At 34.8% G+C, this 17,993-nt stretch overlaps 1 protein-coding gene across 16 annotated transcripts in view; it reads left to right on the top strand.

Moving 5' to 3' along the window:
* LOC131154906 (L10-interacting MYB domain-containing protein-like) overlaps positions 1-17,380 on the top strand; it is a 31,180-nt gene extending 13,800 nt beyond the window's left edge. The window contains exons 2-7 of one of the 16 annotated variants that reach the window (XR_009136699.1): positions 9,839-10,207; positions 10,323-10,977; positions 11,174-11,309; positions 16,543-16,644; positions 16,739-16,829; positions 16,961-17,380. Coding sequence is in view for 3 of the 16 variants with exons in the window: in XM_058107724.1 (XP_057963707.1) it covers positions 9,839-10,207; positions 10,323-10,961 (1,008 nt within the window). In the remaining 13 variants the exon portion in view is untranslated. Of the gene's footprint in view, positions 1-9,819; positions 10,208-10,322; positions 11,574-16,542; positions 16,645-16,738 lie in introns of those variants that run through there. The other 15 variants (XR_009136701.1, XR_009136700.1, XR_009136702.1 and 12 more) reach the window with 15 other exon arrangements.
* The last annotated feature ends 613 nt before the right edge of the window (positions 17,381-17,993 follow it).

Raw genomic sequence — 17,993 nt, 5'->3', positions numbered from 1 at the left:
GAAGGAGTGATTTGTTTAGGGATCATAGGGTTTTATTTTGATAAGAAAATAGAAATTTGTCAAAAAGAAGCTTAAGATTTGGAATAAAGAGGTGGTCGGTGATATAAGGACTACAGAGAAGAAAAATATTATTTTGAAGGATATTTGTACTATGTATAGATTGGAGGGGTTTGACATATTAGGGTAGGAAGATAGAATTAGAAGGGTTCGCCTTAGCAATGATTTGGAGGTACTTTTAGTGAGGGAAGAGAGAAGTTGGCATATGAAATCAAGGGTTATTTGGGTTGGGGTGGGGGATTGTAATTCTAGATTCTTACCTAGGGTGCCTAATGGGAGGAGGAAAAGTAGGAGTTGGAGGTAAATTCGGGGAGGTGGTGGGAGATCATAAACAAATTGGGGATGGGATCATTACCTTTTATAAATGGTTGTAAAAAAAGACGAGTGCAGGAACAGATTGATGGTGGAGGGGCTAGATTGGAAACCAGTGGGGTGGTTGGACAGGCCATTTGAATTGGAATGGCTGTTAAGGCAATGGGATCTTTATCCACTTTTTTGTTGATCTTGGCAGTGGATGTTTTGAGTAGGATGATTTCTTGTGCCCAAGATCTGGGGGTTATTAGCAGTCTTTCAATAGGAAGGAAGGAGGTAGAGGTGTCTGATCTTTAGTTTGAGGATGAAACCATTTTTTTCATTGAGAATAATGTTGTGAAATATTGCAAGGTTATAAGTTTGCTTATAATTTTTGAGAAAAAAATTGGTTTGAAGATTAATATATCCAAGAGGGGGATAGTGGGTATCAATTTGTGTAGTAGTGAATTAGTGATTTCTTAGATCTTTACAAGGCTGTGAGCCCTTAGCTAGGCCTTGTTGTACATTGGTTTTCCTTTAGGGCATAAGCCTTTGTAGGATGATTTTTGGGATCAAGAAAGGGAAAAAGACTAGGGGGTTTGGAAGTTCTGTCTCTCATCAAGGGGTGCAATCACTCTTACTAGTGCTTCCCTTGCTAATATTCCTATTTATTTTTTTATCCCTTTTGAAAATTCCCTCTAGTATGGTTGGGAAGTTGGGGAAGATTATGAGAGATTTCTTGTGGTTAGGTATTGGAGAGAATAAGGAGCATTTAGAAGGGAAGTTGTTAATAGGCCTAAGTCTTGAGGGGGTTTGGGGCTTGGTAATGTGGTTTTAAGACATATCTTTAACTAGAAAATGGTTATGGAGGTTTCCTTCAAAATCTAATTCCTTATGACATCAGCTAATAAAGAGTAAATATGGAATACCTGAATGTTTGAGATTCTAGAGGGAGTGGCAGTGCCACTTATGCGAGTCCTTGGAAGTTTGTTTTTTTGTTTTTTGTTTTTTGTTTTAAATAATAAAATAAAGTGTATTAGATTGAGAAAGAGAAGTTACAATGGATGGGGACAAGAAATTTGCCCCAAAAAAATAAAATATAAAATACAAAAAATAAAATGAAAAAGAAAGAACGATAAAATAAAGATAAAACAAGAAAGCAAAAAGAGCAATTAACCAAGAAAACCCCCTTTCCATCCCTTTCCATCGTAATTCTTTGAGAAATTAAGATTTGCTAGGTCCCATTGACCCTTGTTCGCTTTTTGCTTACCCCCAACAATACGCACTTCCATTCCTCCAACTTCACACGTTTGAAAATCCAATTTATCTAATATCTCTTGGGCTTCTAAATCCTTACTAGGAATCACCTCCACTGGTGTAGGTAAAATTCCACTATTGCACTACAAGTTATTACCCAATCCATTGTTAGAAAGGAACCTCCTCCATTCCTTCTAGCGAGGCTGGATGAACATACAATAGGTCCTCAAGATCATTGCATGAATAAGAAACATAACCATATTGTTCTTGAATCTCATCCAACAACAAACCCCCATTACACTCAAACTCACTAAAGTCATCACTATCATAATAAGAAAAATCTTCCCATTTCTTAACCTCCTTTCCTTGGCGAACTCCTCTACTTCCTAAATCCTTCCTCTTATCTAGTGCATCTTCCAATACCCAACTCCTCTACAGAATCTTGGCTTATACACTTTGGCTTTATCTCACTAGATTGCTCCCTCGTCTCTTCAAATAATTTCTTTATTTTTACACTCATCAGAGCAGCTTTTTGACGAGTGTCCGTGGGGCCCTTAGATTTTTCAAAATTAAAACTTGAAACGTCAAATTTTGTATCCAATCCATCTTATGTTTTTTTTTTATTTTTTATTTCTCTTGGATATACCAGCCTCTAACCCCTTTACAAAACCCTAATTAACCACCAATTTGATGTTTGTGTTATTATCATCAATGTCTTCCTAACCTGTTCTTGAGATCATACTAAATCATCCTGATGATACAGTGAATGTTGAGCCCCTTTTTGTTTATCTTGAAGAACTGAAAGGGGACTTTGGAAATCATTGACTTCCTGTATATCCATCTCCCCCTTATTTGACTTCTGTGAGTGGCTAGTAAAAAGAAAGGTGTATTCCCAAGAGAGAGAGAGAGAGGGGGGGGGGGTGAATTGGGTTTTTAAAAGTTTCTTTTAAATCTTTTACAAATTCCCAACCTTTTGTAAACTTAGCAAATAAGAACGATTTTGATTTTTAATGCTTTAATTAAATCAACCACAATCCACACAAACCAAATACTTTCAACAATGACAATCCAATCAACCAATCAACCAAATACATGATACTTAACCAACACAAAAGTTGCAGCAGTGCTTCCTTGAATCAGTGTTTGCAAAACTCAGCGTAGAGTTTGATTATAGCCCTGTATTTATGGATCTTATACGTTTCCTTTTAACCAAGGTTTCCGCAAACGATTGATCAACATACTCCCTTTAAGGTTTCCGCAAATGATCAATCAACGTACTTCCTTAGTTTAAAAGTTTTTCTCAATCTCAATTGTCTCAGCTACCTGCACTTAGAAACACAATCATACAATTTATATATGCAGAAAAATTAAAGAGTAAAGGTTGAGAGTGAGACCGAGTTTTTTACGAGGTTCGGCTTATACCCAGCCTATACGTCCTTGCCTTAGGCAAGACCACCTAAGGATTCCACTATAGCGTTCCTTTGCGGGCGGAACAAACGATTACAATCCTTCCTTTAGGGTGGAGCCCCCTCTCCAAGCGATACCCCACGCTCGGTACAACGATCCAATAACCCTGAACAGTCAAAGAAAACAAGGAAACAAGAGATGCTTTCAGATAGAGTTGGTTGGTACAAATATAGCTCAACTAATACTTCAAATTAAATATCAAAGAGAAACTGAATTGAAGCTGAAATAAGTATTTCACCGGGTTTCTTTGTTTGATTTGTATTAAACCTTAGAAGATTAGCTTTCATATCAGTGATTGGAGACTCAGTTTATCTTAGGAGATTCTTAGCAAAAGTATGAGAGCAAGAGAGCTTTGAGAGAGAATGAGCAATGGAGCTTTGAAAACTGATTTTCAATTTCTTGATGTTGATTTGATTTGAGAAACCATGTATTTATAGGCTTCAAAAGTGTTTAATTCGTGTTGCCCAAGTTTCTTGGAGTGTTTCCCAAGTTTATACGAAATTTGGGGCACAAGCAACATTATTTTGAATTAAAAAATTTTAAAAATAATAGCCGTTAACGAGGGTTAGGTTCCTGAAGCTTTGGGGTCAATTGCCTGATCCTTCTGAACACAGTGTAATTTTTCAACTTGAAACAGGGTCAGGCCCATGAGGATTCAGGGGTCAGTTGCCTGATCCTTTACTGCTTGTTCAAAAACAGCTTAGAAAAATCTTCAGCCTGACCAATCACAGGTTAGTCACCTGAACTTTTATAAAATCTGTTTTTTCAGTTTAGTTTCAAAACTCTTAGCCATCTTGCTTTGTTACTTTTAAAAAACATTTTTCGGGGTTTTCAAAATAAGGTCTCTAAGTCCATATCAACCCTTAATGAGCTTCAAAGCATTTCAAAATGATATTTATAATGAAGTACTTACATAAGACATCCTAAAGACATAATAACTCTCTAAGTTTGAAGTCTTCATATATCTTTGCTTTGAATCCTCTTAGACTTAAGCTTCAATATTCTTTAAGCCTCCACATGTTTTGAACATCTTGGTCCTCTTGAGCTTTCTTTTGATCACTTTGTTGATGGAGTATACTTTATGGTACTTGTGATCTTGAACTTTCATTTCTTTGATCCTTTTGACCTTTGTCATACAAGGTTTCCTAAAATGTCATCACTTAAACAACAACATGTTAAATTAACCTTTATTTGTTATCATCAAAACAAGATTCGAAAGCCATGTTAGGTCAACAGCCAGGAAACAGACCAGATCGATGATTAGGATTAGGCATGGGAGGGGCCTGGACTTCCATACCATGTGTTGGGCCTCACAAGTTTTCATAAGAAGACCTTTTTGATTGGAAACCTGACTAAGCATTTGGGTTTGTCCTTCCGATTGACCAATTGCAATTTACCTTGCTGAATTTTCTCCTCTCTAATCTGGCCCAACATAGAATCAAAATCTGCTCGTGAGCCTCCTTAACCAACATGATCATCAGAAATTTTAAAAGGATTTTATTGCTTTCAAACAGCCGGCCATGTTTGTGTTAATCGTCAAAGACCCAAGGCCAGCCCACCCAACCTTTATCTTTCCATTGTTCATGCAGAGCACCTTAGCTGCCTCGGGACTAACCTCCTCTGCCAGAACCTTCTACTTTAGCGACTTTGATTGATTGTTGGGTCTCCTCCTTCATCTTTCGCCCTCACTGAGCACACACCGCCTTCGGCACATCCTTAGGGATAGAGCAAACTCCATCATTAGAAACCAAGTAAGCACCTAGCATAGGAATCGATAGAACTCCATCAGCATCAGTTTTCTTGATACTATTCAACTCCAGGATCGATACTTATTCCTCCTTTTGCTATCAATTCCATCAATGTTTGACAATCAAGTGCCCACCAAACCATCAAAATCTTCCCCAAACCGAAACCACCCATTGCCTTTGGATCCTTCAGGGACAAAGATAGAATATATTTTTCCATTCCATCCGTGCTCTAATTCCAGGAATATTCAGCTCTCGTTGCGTGAATCACCATCTAATAATCAACAAAACCCACTCGAGATCTACGAACACCCTTGCTTAAATTTCTTGCAAGGGATAAGAATCCTTGTAAGAACCATTTTGCTGCAGCTGAAGAAAATCGAATCCATTAATTACGCTGTAGATTCTTCTTAAGAATGAACAATGTTCTAACCTTCCCTACTTTATCCAATCTCAGATCGAAGGATTTCACTTTGATTTGGACTAAAAGAATCCCCATCATCAATAACTAACATCATCCTGATCAAGAGAGCGAGGGGAGTGATTCAAGGTCTTTCGCAAGAGAGAGAGAACCTTCTCGTGACTTCATATTAAACACTGCTAAAGTTGTGGCTATGAAACAAGAAGTGCCTTTAAGAGTTCCTCTTTTCCCTTCGTTACTGGCCCTTTGAGAGGAGATTTCAACAGTAGCCAGCCTCGAAGATGAATGAAGGATGGGAAGCAGTGAGCATGAGAGAGAGTGAGGGAACTAGGGCTTTGAGCTTTCTAGAGAGAAAAGATTGTGAGCCTTCAATAGAGAAGAGGGTTACGAATTTTGCTAGGGTTTCGATGAAGCTCGTGCTTGAGCTAGAGATTTTTGAAGCCTGTGATATTTGATAAATTGAGTGACTCAGCAATTGGAGACTGGGATGGAGGTTGAAGGCTGAGATATCTGACAAATCAAGGCTAGGAGCCTAGGAGAGAGATCGAAGGCTCAGTTGTTCAGCAATTGGAGGCTAGGATGATGGGTCGCAAGAGCTAGGGTTCCATCTTCAGTCATTCAACAATCACCCAACATCCTTTTCCTTGGAAGTTTGTTTCATAGGTAGCTTGCCTTTTCTTTCCTTCCACACTTTACAGAGCAAGAATTGGGGATAAATCCGTTTCTGGGAGGATATTTGGGTTGGTGAGTTTTCGTTGGAGCTATTGGTGCCACGCTTGTTTAGACTTTCTTCTGTCCACAATGCACCAATTTCAGTTTTTTTTTTTTTTTAAATTTTAAATTTCTTTGAAGGAGGCTCTTTTTCTTGGGGTTTATATTTTTTTAGGAGTCCCAGTGAAAGAGAGGTTGTGAGTTAACTTGCTTACTGGGTGTACTAGATTCTTTCTTGCCAGCTTTATGGGGTTACAAGGTTTTGGCTTGGGGACATTTCAGTTTTTCTCTTCAAAGGCTTTCTTTTTTACGATCTTACAAAATCCAAAAATCCAAGCCATTTTCTTAAACAAATCTGTTTGGAAAGCAAAGATTCCATTTAACGCGTAGGCTTTCATTTGGACTCTAATTCTCAAAATGGTCTATACGAATTATGTGTTACAGATAAGAGGCCATACAAAGCCCTTAGCCCAAACATTTACATGCTGTGCTATGAGTCAAATGAGATTATTGGCTATGCCTTTCCTTCATTCTAAGGTTGCAATGTATACATGGAAGAAGTAAGAACTTGTTTTCAGCTGATACTGTTAACATACAGACCACAGCTATCAAAGGGGAATGAAGAAAACAACCATCATGCAGACCAAGCCAATCAGGCAGCTTACTCTAGCACAGAACAACACTTCGAGAGTTTCCAAGGTCCCGAACTTCAAGAGGCAGCTATTACTAGAGAACTAAGTTACAATATTCTAGGTGGAATCACTTGACCATATAGAATTGAGCAAACCACAACAAAGCTATGTAGACACTTTAATAAACAACCTGGCAGCAACTACTACATGTATTGGTTGGCAGCACCTAGAAGCAAGTGTAGGCAAGAACAAGAAATAGAGTCATCAATCACCAATCGAGACCAACCAGCAAGTGATACAAGAGTACAGGCAATTACTCATGAACACATACAACATCGAAACATCATCATCATGCCACAGCCAGCCAGTGGAATATTAGAACAACATCAGAACACCAGAAACAGTATGCGATTGACTACTCATCAACAAACACCACAAACATGCACAACATTCAACCAAGGATTCTGCACACACTAACCAAAAGGAAGAGTGCCCCTAAATAACTCTCAAACTAACCAAAAAATCAGATTTGATGACTGATTAGGGAATGATTAGAAAAAAGAGTGTCCAAAATCCACTTAGGTAAATCAGATTTAGAGGAAATCAATGCTATGATTCCATGTTGTAAAGTTAAGAGATGGGGAAGAGAAGAGGAGGAGAGGAAATTCTTGTAATAGTTTCTCGGAGCATTACTGTCGATAATCATTTTTTATCTAATAAAGTGGAGACCGAGTTGAACATATGAATAGTTAGGTAAAAAAAAAAAACACAAGGAAACAAGAGGCAACATGAAGCAGTTGACTTACCACTTTTGGGCAGTCAATCGACCCCTTTCCCTCATTCTATTCTTTGGTGGCACCTACAGTCAATCGACTCATTGAGGCGGCCGATTGGTCTAAGTGAAATTTGAATTTTTATGTTGTTTGCTTGTGATTGGCTAGGAGATTTGGGCATGCCATGTGTCCTAGAGTTGCCACCTGTCATACAACGACATTGGCAGTTGGCGGTTGGTAATTGGTGGTTGTTAATTTCAAAATTCAAATTCAAAGAGCCTTTTCCCTCCATCCCATTGGAGGTCTATAAATAGACCTTTTGGGAGAGAGATGAGGGTATCAAGTGGGGGCAAGGCGCGAAAATCTGTGTTTTTAGGTGCACATTCTTAGGGATAAACAAGGGGTTTTTTGAAAGTTAGAAGAAAGAAATCCATATCTCTCATTGTTGATTGTTTAAGCATTTGGGTGTGTGTATAAGAGAGAGTGTCCTCCACTTGATCTATAGAAGTGAGAATTCTTCTATAAAGCCAGTGCCTAACTCTTCATTTGCCTAACTCTTCATTTCATTTATTTTTCAATGTTTATAGATGTTTTTGTATGCAAAGCATGTTGTTATGTTTTGGAATGTACGAGTTTGATTCTTCATGATTTCTCCATTTACTTGCATCAATCATGCATGTTAGAGATGCTAGAACATGTTTTCACTTTGATTGCATGGAAAAAAGCATGATAAAAGGTCCAAAATGCATGTTTTATTAAAATTTCCATGCAGGCTGATCAGTCGCCCCCTTTATAGCTTGAAAATATAGCTGTTGGCTACGAAGTGATCGACCGTCAGATCCTGAGAATGCATATTTTTGCACTTTTTCATGGTTTTCCCCGGAATTTCAAGTTCTTTTGAGTCTATACACTCATTATAGTGTATTTGGTCGAGTCTAGATACTGTTTTATTAAGAGTTCTCATGGTTTTTTCATAAAAAGCCAAGTTTTCTTTTAAAAAAATAAATTCACATGAGTTTTCAAAAGGTTTTCAATTTTTGCAAAGTTTCATCTCGATTTTTAGAGTCATACATCCATGATATGGCTTTTGGATGTTCGCAAAATCTTTTCAAACCAGATTTTAAGGCGGGTTTGTGGTTTTTCGACAAAAAAATCACACTTTTTTCAAGTTTAAACAAGAAAAGCAACATTTTTAAAAGTAATCACCCTTGAAGTGGCTTAAGGGTGGAAAAATGAGTTTTCCTTAAAGTTTAACTTTATTTTAATATATGTTTTACAGAGTTTTCATTGAAAAATCAGTTTTTTAGTAAAAAACAATTGGTTTTTCAACATGGACTTCAAGTGGTTTCGAAAGGATTCAAGTGTTCGCCAAAATCATCAAAGTTTTTTTTTTTTTTTTCTTAAAATTGATTTTGAAAACATTTTGGTGATTTTGGAGAACACTTTGATGATTTTGGAGGATATATATATGCAATCTACCTTTGTAAATTCAACCACAACTCAAAAAATCTAAGTTTTTCTGTCTTCTTTCGTCTTTTTTTTTTTTGGTGTTTTGTTGGAGAACTTTGAAAAGGTACCCAAAGTAGTAGAGTTTTCATGAGGTATTTACCTTGCATGAATTCTATGAAAACCTTTTCAAAAGGATTTTGAATTTCAGAAAAAAAAACAAATAAAAAATCTGCAGGAAGTGGTCGAGTGCTCTCTGCAGGCAGTTGGCCTGCAGATCCTGCAAGGTTATTTTTTTGCTGATTTTTGACCTTTTTTTCTCAAAATTTTAAACTTCAAAAGGGAAGACACACACACACACTCACATAGGGTCAGTTGCAGTAACCATTCTTGGAATGGGTGCATTAGTGTTTGATCTTTAAATCTCAATTGAAGAATTAAAAATCTATCTTCCCTATTTACACAATGGTATTCCTGAACTGGATCTCTTTTAAAACAATTTTGCTTTATTTATCTTTTCAAAAATCAAAATAAAGTGGTGACTCCATTATAAACAAGAAGACTAAGTAAAGGAACCAATGGTTTGGTTCATTTTACTTACTTTGGTTTTCTTAAGTCACCAAAACATTGACAACCAAAACGGGTCATTCAAATCTAGTATTGACAATTACGTACAACTCCAAGTCTGCCCTCTTATATATAATAATAAAAAGACATGCAATAGAAAAATACTCCCATTGACACCACATAATCATTAAAATAGCATATTGTTTTCCAACAGAAATTTTATTTTTGATTGAAGTTAGATCAGGTAATCTGTCTTTTTCACCTCTATGAAAGCTAAATTTTTTTTCTGTTTTATGTTGATATTATTTCTGTTTTTTTTCCATGTCAAAATGCTCTGTCTTCCTTAATTTGTAGTAAAATTCACTATTTATATAGGGCAGTAAAAATGATTTTATAACTTGTGTTAGGGTTATAACCTGACTGTTTGTCTTGTTTTTTTGTGTAATATCAAGTTTATATGAATATTGTTAGATGTCCACTAAGCAGAAAGGAAAGAGGAACTTTTTATTGAAAAACAAACATGAGAAGCTAAAAGCAGGAGCTAAGGCCATATGGGACCCGAAAGCCACAAAAATATTTATTGAGTTGTGCAAGTCTGAGGTTTTAGCAGGAAATCAGCATGGTAATCATTTGCGCAATCCTGTTTGGAAAACTTTAGCTCCCAAGTTCAACGAGCTCACGGGAAAAGAATATGAACAAAATCAACTAAAAAACAAGTGGGACAGTTTGCGAAAGGATTGGCTATTATGGAAGACTTTGATTAGTTGTGCAACTGGGTTAGGGTTTGATTATGCCAAGGGCCCGGAGGCTGATGATGATTGGTGGGAAGCTAGATTGAAGGTATCATTGATTTTTTTGTAGCCATTTTGAATATCCCAATTAAGTGTTATTTATCTCTTGTAAGCCTGAGTTTACATTTTTTTTTTTTTAATTTAATGTTCATTTTGCTTTCAAGGTGGTGCCAAATGCTGTGAAGTTCCGAAAGACTGGAGCTCCAATGCAGTTGGATGATTTGGAGATCATGTTTAAGCACACAGTGGCTAATGGTGAATCTGTTTCAGCATTCAATTTGGATGTGCTTCCTGAGGAAGAAAATGTTTCAAGAAAGAATGATCCTCAATTGGCAGAGGGTGGTGGAGACTCTAAAGAAGGAGATAACATTAGTTTAGAAAAACTTACTGCTGGGACCATCAAATGTGCAAGAATTGAACGAGAGAATGAAGGGATGCAAGAGGAAACTGATAACGAGTTTAATAGTCAGAAAGAAAAGGAGAGAAACACCATAGGAGGAGCAGCTAAGTTCTCGAGGCAACTAGATCACATAATGGAAGTGAAGGAGGGAAGGTCTTCAGCTAAAAGTTCAGCTACCTCAATGATGACTAATCTGCCAGGATCTAGCATTGCTGACGTAATGGAGTTGATGGAGAACATACCTGATATTGAGCCTGGCAGCGAGCTTTATATGTTAGGCACTCGTTTGTTCATGAAATCAGAAAATAGGGAAATGTTTGTGGCCTTGAAAAGACCGCATGTCCGATTAGTATGGCTCAAGCAAGAACTTGCTAGAGAGGGTCAAAATAATACCGTTGCCTAGGATGCGTGTGGCTCAGGTATCCTGCTTTCTTACATCAAAGGACATTTTATTGAATTCTAGATACTATGGATTCTGGTTAAATGGGTTAACATGTTTGCTGGATGCTTTTACATGGTCATTTGAAACATGTTCTGTTGTTGTGTATGTTGGTTGATATTTAGGTGTTATGTGAGTAGATTAATGAATTTAATATGGTAAATTCTTTTATAAAGATGCAGATTCATGTGAATTATGGCAAGGATGATGATGAAAAATTGTTTGCTGTAGCATTGGCAGGGTAAACCGCGGCCATTTCATATTATGAAGAATGCATCCACAAGGAAACAAGCAGAGCATCTATGTTGAGAGGTAATTAATTTGTGATGTAGATTTCAAGTACAGGTGTCCCATGGTGTGAACTTTTAGAATGAACTTTAAAGGTCTAAAGAGTTGATTCTAGTAGGAATGAAAATGCTCTTATATTACTTGGCCATTCTGCTGGTAGTTGTCCAGCATAGGTGCAAGATCCTTTCAGTATTTAGGAAGAACTGCACTTCATAATGTTGGAAAAAATGTGCATATGCACTTTCTTAATGTCAAACACGCTCTTCCAATGTTATTTGATATATTCTAACATACTGACTGAATTAGGTAGGTACCAAAAACGAATTCAGGACCATGGCAAATTTTTACGCCAACTTGAAAATACTTGTACAAGTGTTATTTAATGTGGCATTTTCTGCCTAGAATCCCTCAAGATTTTAGATATTATTTCCTGCCCTTGGTTTGATTTTGGCATCTGAGATGATGGCCTTTTTTTGATTGTCTAGGAATGAAATTTTCAAAAATATGGGCTCATTTTCAGCTTAGGTGATGTCAGATTCAAATTATCATGCAAATTTAACTAAAATGTCTCAAAGTATTTAGCTAGTTAAGGCAAATATCTCTCTTATAATAAACTACTATCACACAGTGTTAATGGTATTTCTAATAATAATTCAGTATATCATTAAACATAAAAAAATAAAAAGTACTATTATTATTAATTAATTAAATTATGTTATGCATATATATTGCATTATTGATTATGTATCTTTTTCTGCTATTACATTCATATTAATGATATAATTGTAATATATTATGTTATGCACTGTTATAATATTTACAATAATAAATTGCTGTTATATTGAATCTGTAATGCAATTATATATTATGTAATAATAAAAGGATGCTATTTTATTAAAATATGATTACATAAGTGGTCCCATTGTCATGTAATATTTTGATACTATAATTTTATAATATTATATTAAATATATTTATATTAAAATAAAAATATGAATATTCTTTGAATATTATTTTACACAAGTTTGAGGGCATTCTGATAAATTTATTGGAATACCTTAGATTCTCTGGTTGAACCAAATATAAGATATAGACAGCATGTTTACAGACTTGGATATCTTATAGCACGACTCAAACCAAAAACATTTCTAACACAAGCATCCTAGTTTTGGAAATGAGCATAGTATTTTGCAGATCAAACATGGTGGTCTGAGCCAATTTGTCTTTGGGCTGAATGAATCGCATAATACTCCCAAGATTGATTTTCGTGTTTAGTTTGGGGCTAAAAGCTGATGGGACAAATTTTACATTTACTAGAAATGAAGATTCATGGGAAAAGCTGCCCAATCTATGCTCAACCTTGGAAATCTCCCGTGGGCATCCAAACTCATGGGACCAAAATATCCTTAATATATATACAAGGAGAAACACAATTATCCATTGTAGTATAGTATTTTAACACATTATTATGATATTAATTAATCTGAATTGTTATTATATTAAAAATAGGAAATAATAAAATTAGGAAGAATTATTACTATTGTTATTGTTATTATTATTATGATGATATAATAATACATTATTAACTTCACTTGCGCTATACTATGCCCTAATCTTTTAACACAGTTCTTAAGTCCGGATAAAGGAAGGGAGTTGCATTAGGTTGTTGATGACTCTGTAAAATTTGTCAGATTTTTATCATATGAATCTTTATCGATTATTCATTAGGGCGTTCCCTATGAGCGAGACGTTACACCTGTACCACTTGGGTGTATGGATAAATAGGCGAAGGTGGACTAGGATATAGCTTCATAGCGATGTGTTGTGTTGATGCGTGGATACAGTGTTAAATATTCAAGGGTTTTCGCATCATTCTAGACGTTGGAGGGTAAAGAAGTTAGTTTAGGAGATTAGGATTAAATTAGCAATATGACAAGATATGAATAATATTATACAAGGGACACTAGGGACGTAGAAAATATTCTTAGAAGTTGATTTGAATGAACACATTGGAAATGATAATAAAAGTTACAAAAGGATGTACCGAGGGCATGGATATGGAGATAAAAATGAGTATGGTGATATGATTATAGACTTTGTTGTGTCACTTGATCTTGTTACAATAAATTCTTGCTTTTAGAGAGAAGAATACTTAATAACTTTCAAGAATGAACAAAATAAAAGTTGACTAGAGTTTTTGTTTACTAGGAGGGAAAATTGTTGATTATCTAAGGATTTTTAAAGTTACCCCTAGTAAAAACTTAATTGTATAGCATAGAGTTCTAGTGTTAGATATATGTATTTAAAAATTGAAGAGAAAAGGTAATATAATTTAGTGTAAGAGAACTACATGGTGGAATCTAGTGGGAGAAAATGTAATAAAAATTAGACATAAAATGAACAAAAATGGTGATTAGACAACAAGATATGGTGTAAACACAAACATTTTTTGGAGTAGGATAGTTAGCTCTATTGAAAAGATAACAAAAGAGATTTTAGGTGAATTAATAGGAAGATTCTCGGATAGCAAAAACAATAGCTAAGGGCCTCAATACTACTACTTGGATCTAGAAATGATTTTGATAGTCATACCACTGATTTGGAGATCTCTTGAAGAGTATTTAGTGTCCATTCCGGTCAACTCTCCATCATAAGAAATTTGGTGGTGGGATCAAAATGTCCAAAAAGCTATAAAGATAAAGAAATTCATATAAATGGGGCAAAAATGTAAAACATGAAAAATTTTGACTAGTATAAAGCAACGTGAAAAAATAGAAAAAATGTTGTTAGTGAAGCTAAATATAAATCATACAATAATTTATTTGTTAGATAAGATACAAAAAATGGAAAATGAGACATATTTAAATTTTTTAGACTTAGAGAAAGAAAGAATAAAGAATTAGGTAGTATAAAATGTATAAAAAGTAAGGATGATATTGTCTTAATTAAGGATGAAGATATAAAATGAAAGTCGACAAAATTATTTTATCAAGCTATTCAATGAAAACCAAGTAGAAATCTTAACCTTAGAATTGATGAAAACCAAGTAGAAATCTTAGCCTTAGAATTGATGAATGAAGAAAAGACTATAAATATGAGATTTATTTGCAAAATTTGAGTAAATGAAGTCAAATTTGTATTAATAAAGATGGAAAATGGAAAAACTATAGGAACGGACAATATTCCGATTGAAGTTTGGAAATGTTTAGGTGATGATAGAACTATATAGGTAACTAATTTGTTTACCGTAATTATAAAAAGCAAGAAAATGGAAGGTGAATGGAGGAAAAGTATTTTAATGCTTATACATAAAAATAAAGGAGATATTTAAACTATATTAACTATTGTGGAATTAAACTTATGAGTCATACAATAAAATTATGGAAAAGGATAGTTGAGTGAAAATTAAGGTTAGAAACCAGAATTTTAAAAAATCAATTTGGTTTTTTTATTTGTGTTATACGACAAAAGATATATATTTTTTATATGAAGATTAATGGAAAAGTTTAGGAAAAAAAGAGAGAGGGATTTGCCTGTGTTTTTTCATTAATTTAGAAAAAGCGTGTGATAGGGTACTTAGGAAAATTCTATGACGAATTTTAGGGAAAAAAAGGGCATGTGTAGTAGGTATATTGATATCATTAAGGATATGTACGATGGAGAGTAATGACTAGCGATAGAACTACAAGTGGAGAGGTTAGAGAATTTCCAATCACAATAGGTATACATTAAGGATTCGCTTTAATCCCTTATTTTTTTTTTTTTTTTGCTTTTGCGATGGATGAACTTATTAGGACTATCCAAGATGAGGTTTCATGGTGTATGTTATTTGTATATCATATTATTTTGGTTGAAGAAAATAGGGGAGAAGTATAATTTAAGTTAGAATTATGGATAGAAGCTTTAGAATAAGTAGAAATAAGATAGAATATATATGTAGACACACACACACAAACACACACACACATAGCAGGAGGAATATTGGAGAAAAGATTGAATTTGATAGTCAAGAATTAATAGCATTAGTATATTTTGATACCTTGGATTTATAATGCAAGTTAGAGGAGAAATTGAAGAATGTAATACATCAAGTTAAAGTAGGTTGGGTGTAATGGAGAAGTGTTTCAAACTTGTTGTGTGATCGTAGAATATCCTTTAAAATTAAAAGAGAAGTTCATAGGACGGTTGTATACTATATGGATCAAAATGTAAGGCAACTAGGAAATGACATCCAAAAATAGAAGTTGAGATAAAATGTTAAGACGGATGAGTGGTATAACATTAAAAGGAATGAACATATTTGCAACAAGGTATAACTCTTGTAGAAGATATATGGTAAGGGAGTAGTGAATCAAATGATTCGGAAAACTGCAGTGGAGGCTAAATAATACGCTAGTAAGGAGGAGCGAGTTAATTATTGTGAAGGACTATAGAAGGGATAGGGGTATATCTAAAATAGTTTAAAATGAGGTAGTAAGGATTTAATAAGTTTGAATTTGTTAGAGGAAATTGCCTATGATTGTGTAAATTGGTAGAAAATGATTCATGTAACCGACCCTATGTAGTGGAATTTTAGACTTGATTTGTTGTTGTAATAATATAATATTAATTGTACTATAATTTATTAATTCCATATTTTTTTGTAATTATGTACATAATGTTTAATGCACTTATACTATTATTTTTATTGATATATACAATAATAAAAAAAGCTGTTGTAATATTGCAAATAAAAAAGTATTATTTTTTTATATTAAAATATTATAACCCGTGCATGTGAACTTAGGTTTGATTTGCATAGGTTATTAGGTTTGAATAAAATGAAATATAAAATTGTGCTAAATTTTGTTGAAATCCATACAAATTCAAGTTCAAGTTTCAAATTTATATAAATTTTATTCTAAATGTAAATTTAATACATAAAATCCATGTTCACAAACACAATCTAGTACTAATATATTAAGTTATGGTGACATAATTGATTATAATTAATACTGCATATTATTATAATTAATTATAAAGATGGGCATTTTGTGTACATTAGCATCTTATAACATTGATTAAACAAAAATATTTTCATGAAATAAACATTCCGACTCCACAAAAATATGGGCCATCTGAGATGTGGCAAGCCAAACTTTTATTCATGAGAAAACTTTTTATAGACATTTCTTTGAAAAATTAAGGTTCAAACATCCTTAATTTAGGGGATGCATTTGTTTTAAGTGATTGACTGCACCCATGCTGCATGTACCAGCTGTTTATGCGAGGGGAAGGGCAGTCAACTGTGAAACCAAAATCAAGGCTTATAATAATCAGCTTAGTGGATTAATTCCAACCTCCCCCAGCTAGCCCCTAGGTTTGTAAAACAAGTTATTTATTTATGTTATTATTTTAATAAATTACTAATATATTAACTGGTATTAATTAATTTCATTTTTTTTTAAATGCAGGCAAGTCAAAAACTGTTCTTTTACCTGATCGTAGATGGAGGGATAGGCAGTTTGCAGGATTACAGAACTACTCAGACCAATGTTACCTGGGGTAATTTTTTTTATTTTGTTTTATTTTGATATGATAGTGCTGGGAACCTGCGGGTTTTCGGAAGGACCCAGTCTATCCTTTTATCCTCTGAACTGTAATCTCAAATGAAAAATAAAAATACTCAGTATTAGGAAAATCTCGAGCTTATCAATTGAATGCGGAGAAAAAGAGATCTTCACCATGCATGTACTAGCAAAGGCAGGCGTTAAGAGTGGATGCTCTTTGTTTGGATGATGTGGAAAGCCAAGCCCTCTCATGCTCCTTGGTTTCTACCCATTGACAGGAGGCATTTACAGATAGATTCAATGCCCATTCGGAACTGCTCTTAAATTGAAGGGATTTTGCTGTTTAAAATTAGGGGTTTAGACTTCTGCTTTTTTGACAAGAACAGCTTTTGAGAACAGGGTAGAACTTCGTCCAACTCAAGGTCGCTACCTCAAAGTGTCCTAAATGCATAGAGTAATATGTCTGTTCATGAGACTGACGATTGGGGGTAGGGTTCGTTCGCACACAAGCTAAGGTCTCTCGCTGAACCAAATTCTCAACTCTCTTTATGTTTTGCTACTGTTTCCATTTTTCTTTTTTGCTTGGCGGCACGTGCTGGATAAAAGCTAAACCGTACACTTAGCTGGCCCATAAATCTGACTCTCATTTTCAGTGAGGAAAGGATCTTTGATTTTTCAGAGTATACCCCATCACAGATTCACAATGAATCGCACAGGCATACATATATAAATATAGGGTCAGCTAAGTTGTAGTATTAGTTGTCGGCAAATGGAAGCAGCAGCTTCGCATGGGGTTTCGTGGAACAGACACCCCCCTTTTTCCTTCCACGAAACCCCACTCCCCTCTTCCGTCTATGACCCTCTCTCTCTCTCTCTCTCTGGTAAATGACAGATGAGGCAAATATGTATAGTTCATATCTAGCTAGCTATCAGAATATCAGCATCAGCATGGGCTGGTGTTCCTTTGTCTTCAATTAATTAATAACTTACGTACTAAAATATATGTATATTATTACTGCTACTACTGCTAGCTGCTAGGTACCACCACCACCCCACACCATATCTTACAAATATATAATGGGTTTCACTAAATAGGTGTCCGGAATTTTGTACCTCGGCGGAGTTTCATGGTTGAGAAAATGATAAACTACTATTATTA

The sequence above is a fragment of the Malania oleifera genome, chromosome 5 (genome assembly GCF_029873635.1).
Source record: "Malania oleifera isolate guangnan ecotype guangnan chromosome 5, ASM2987363v1, whole genome shotgun sequence".
Lineage (NCBI taxonomy): Eukaryota > Viridiplantae > Streptophyta > Magnoliopsida > Santalales > Ximeniaceae > Malania > Malania oleifera.
Note: the sequence above shows the minus strand (reverse complement) of the source record. Positions and strands in the feature narration are given on the sequence as shown.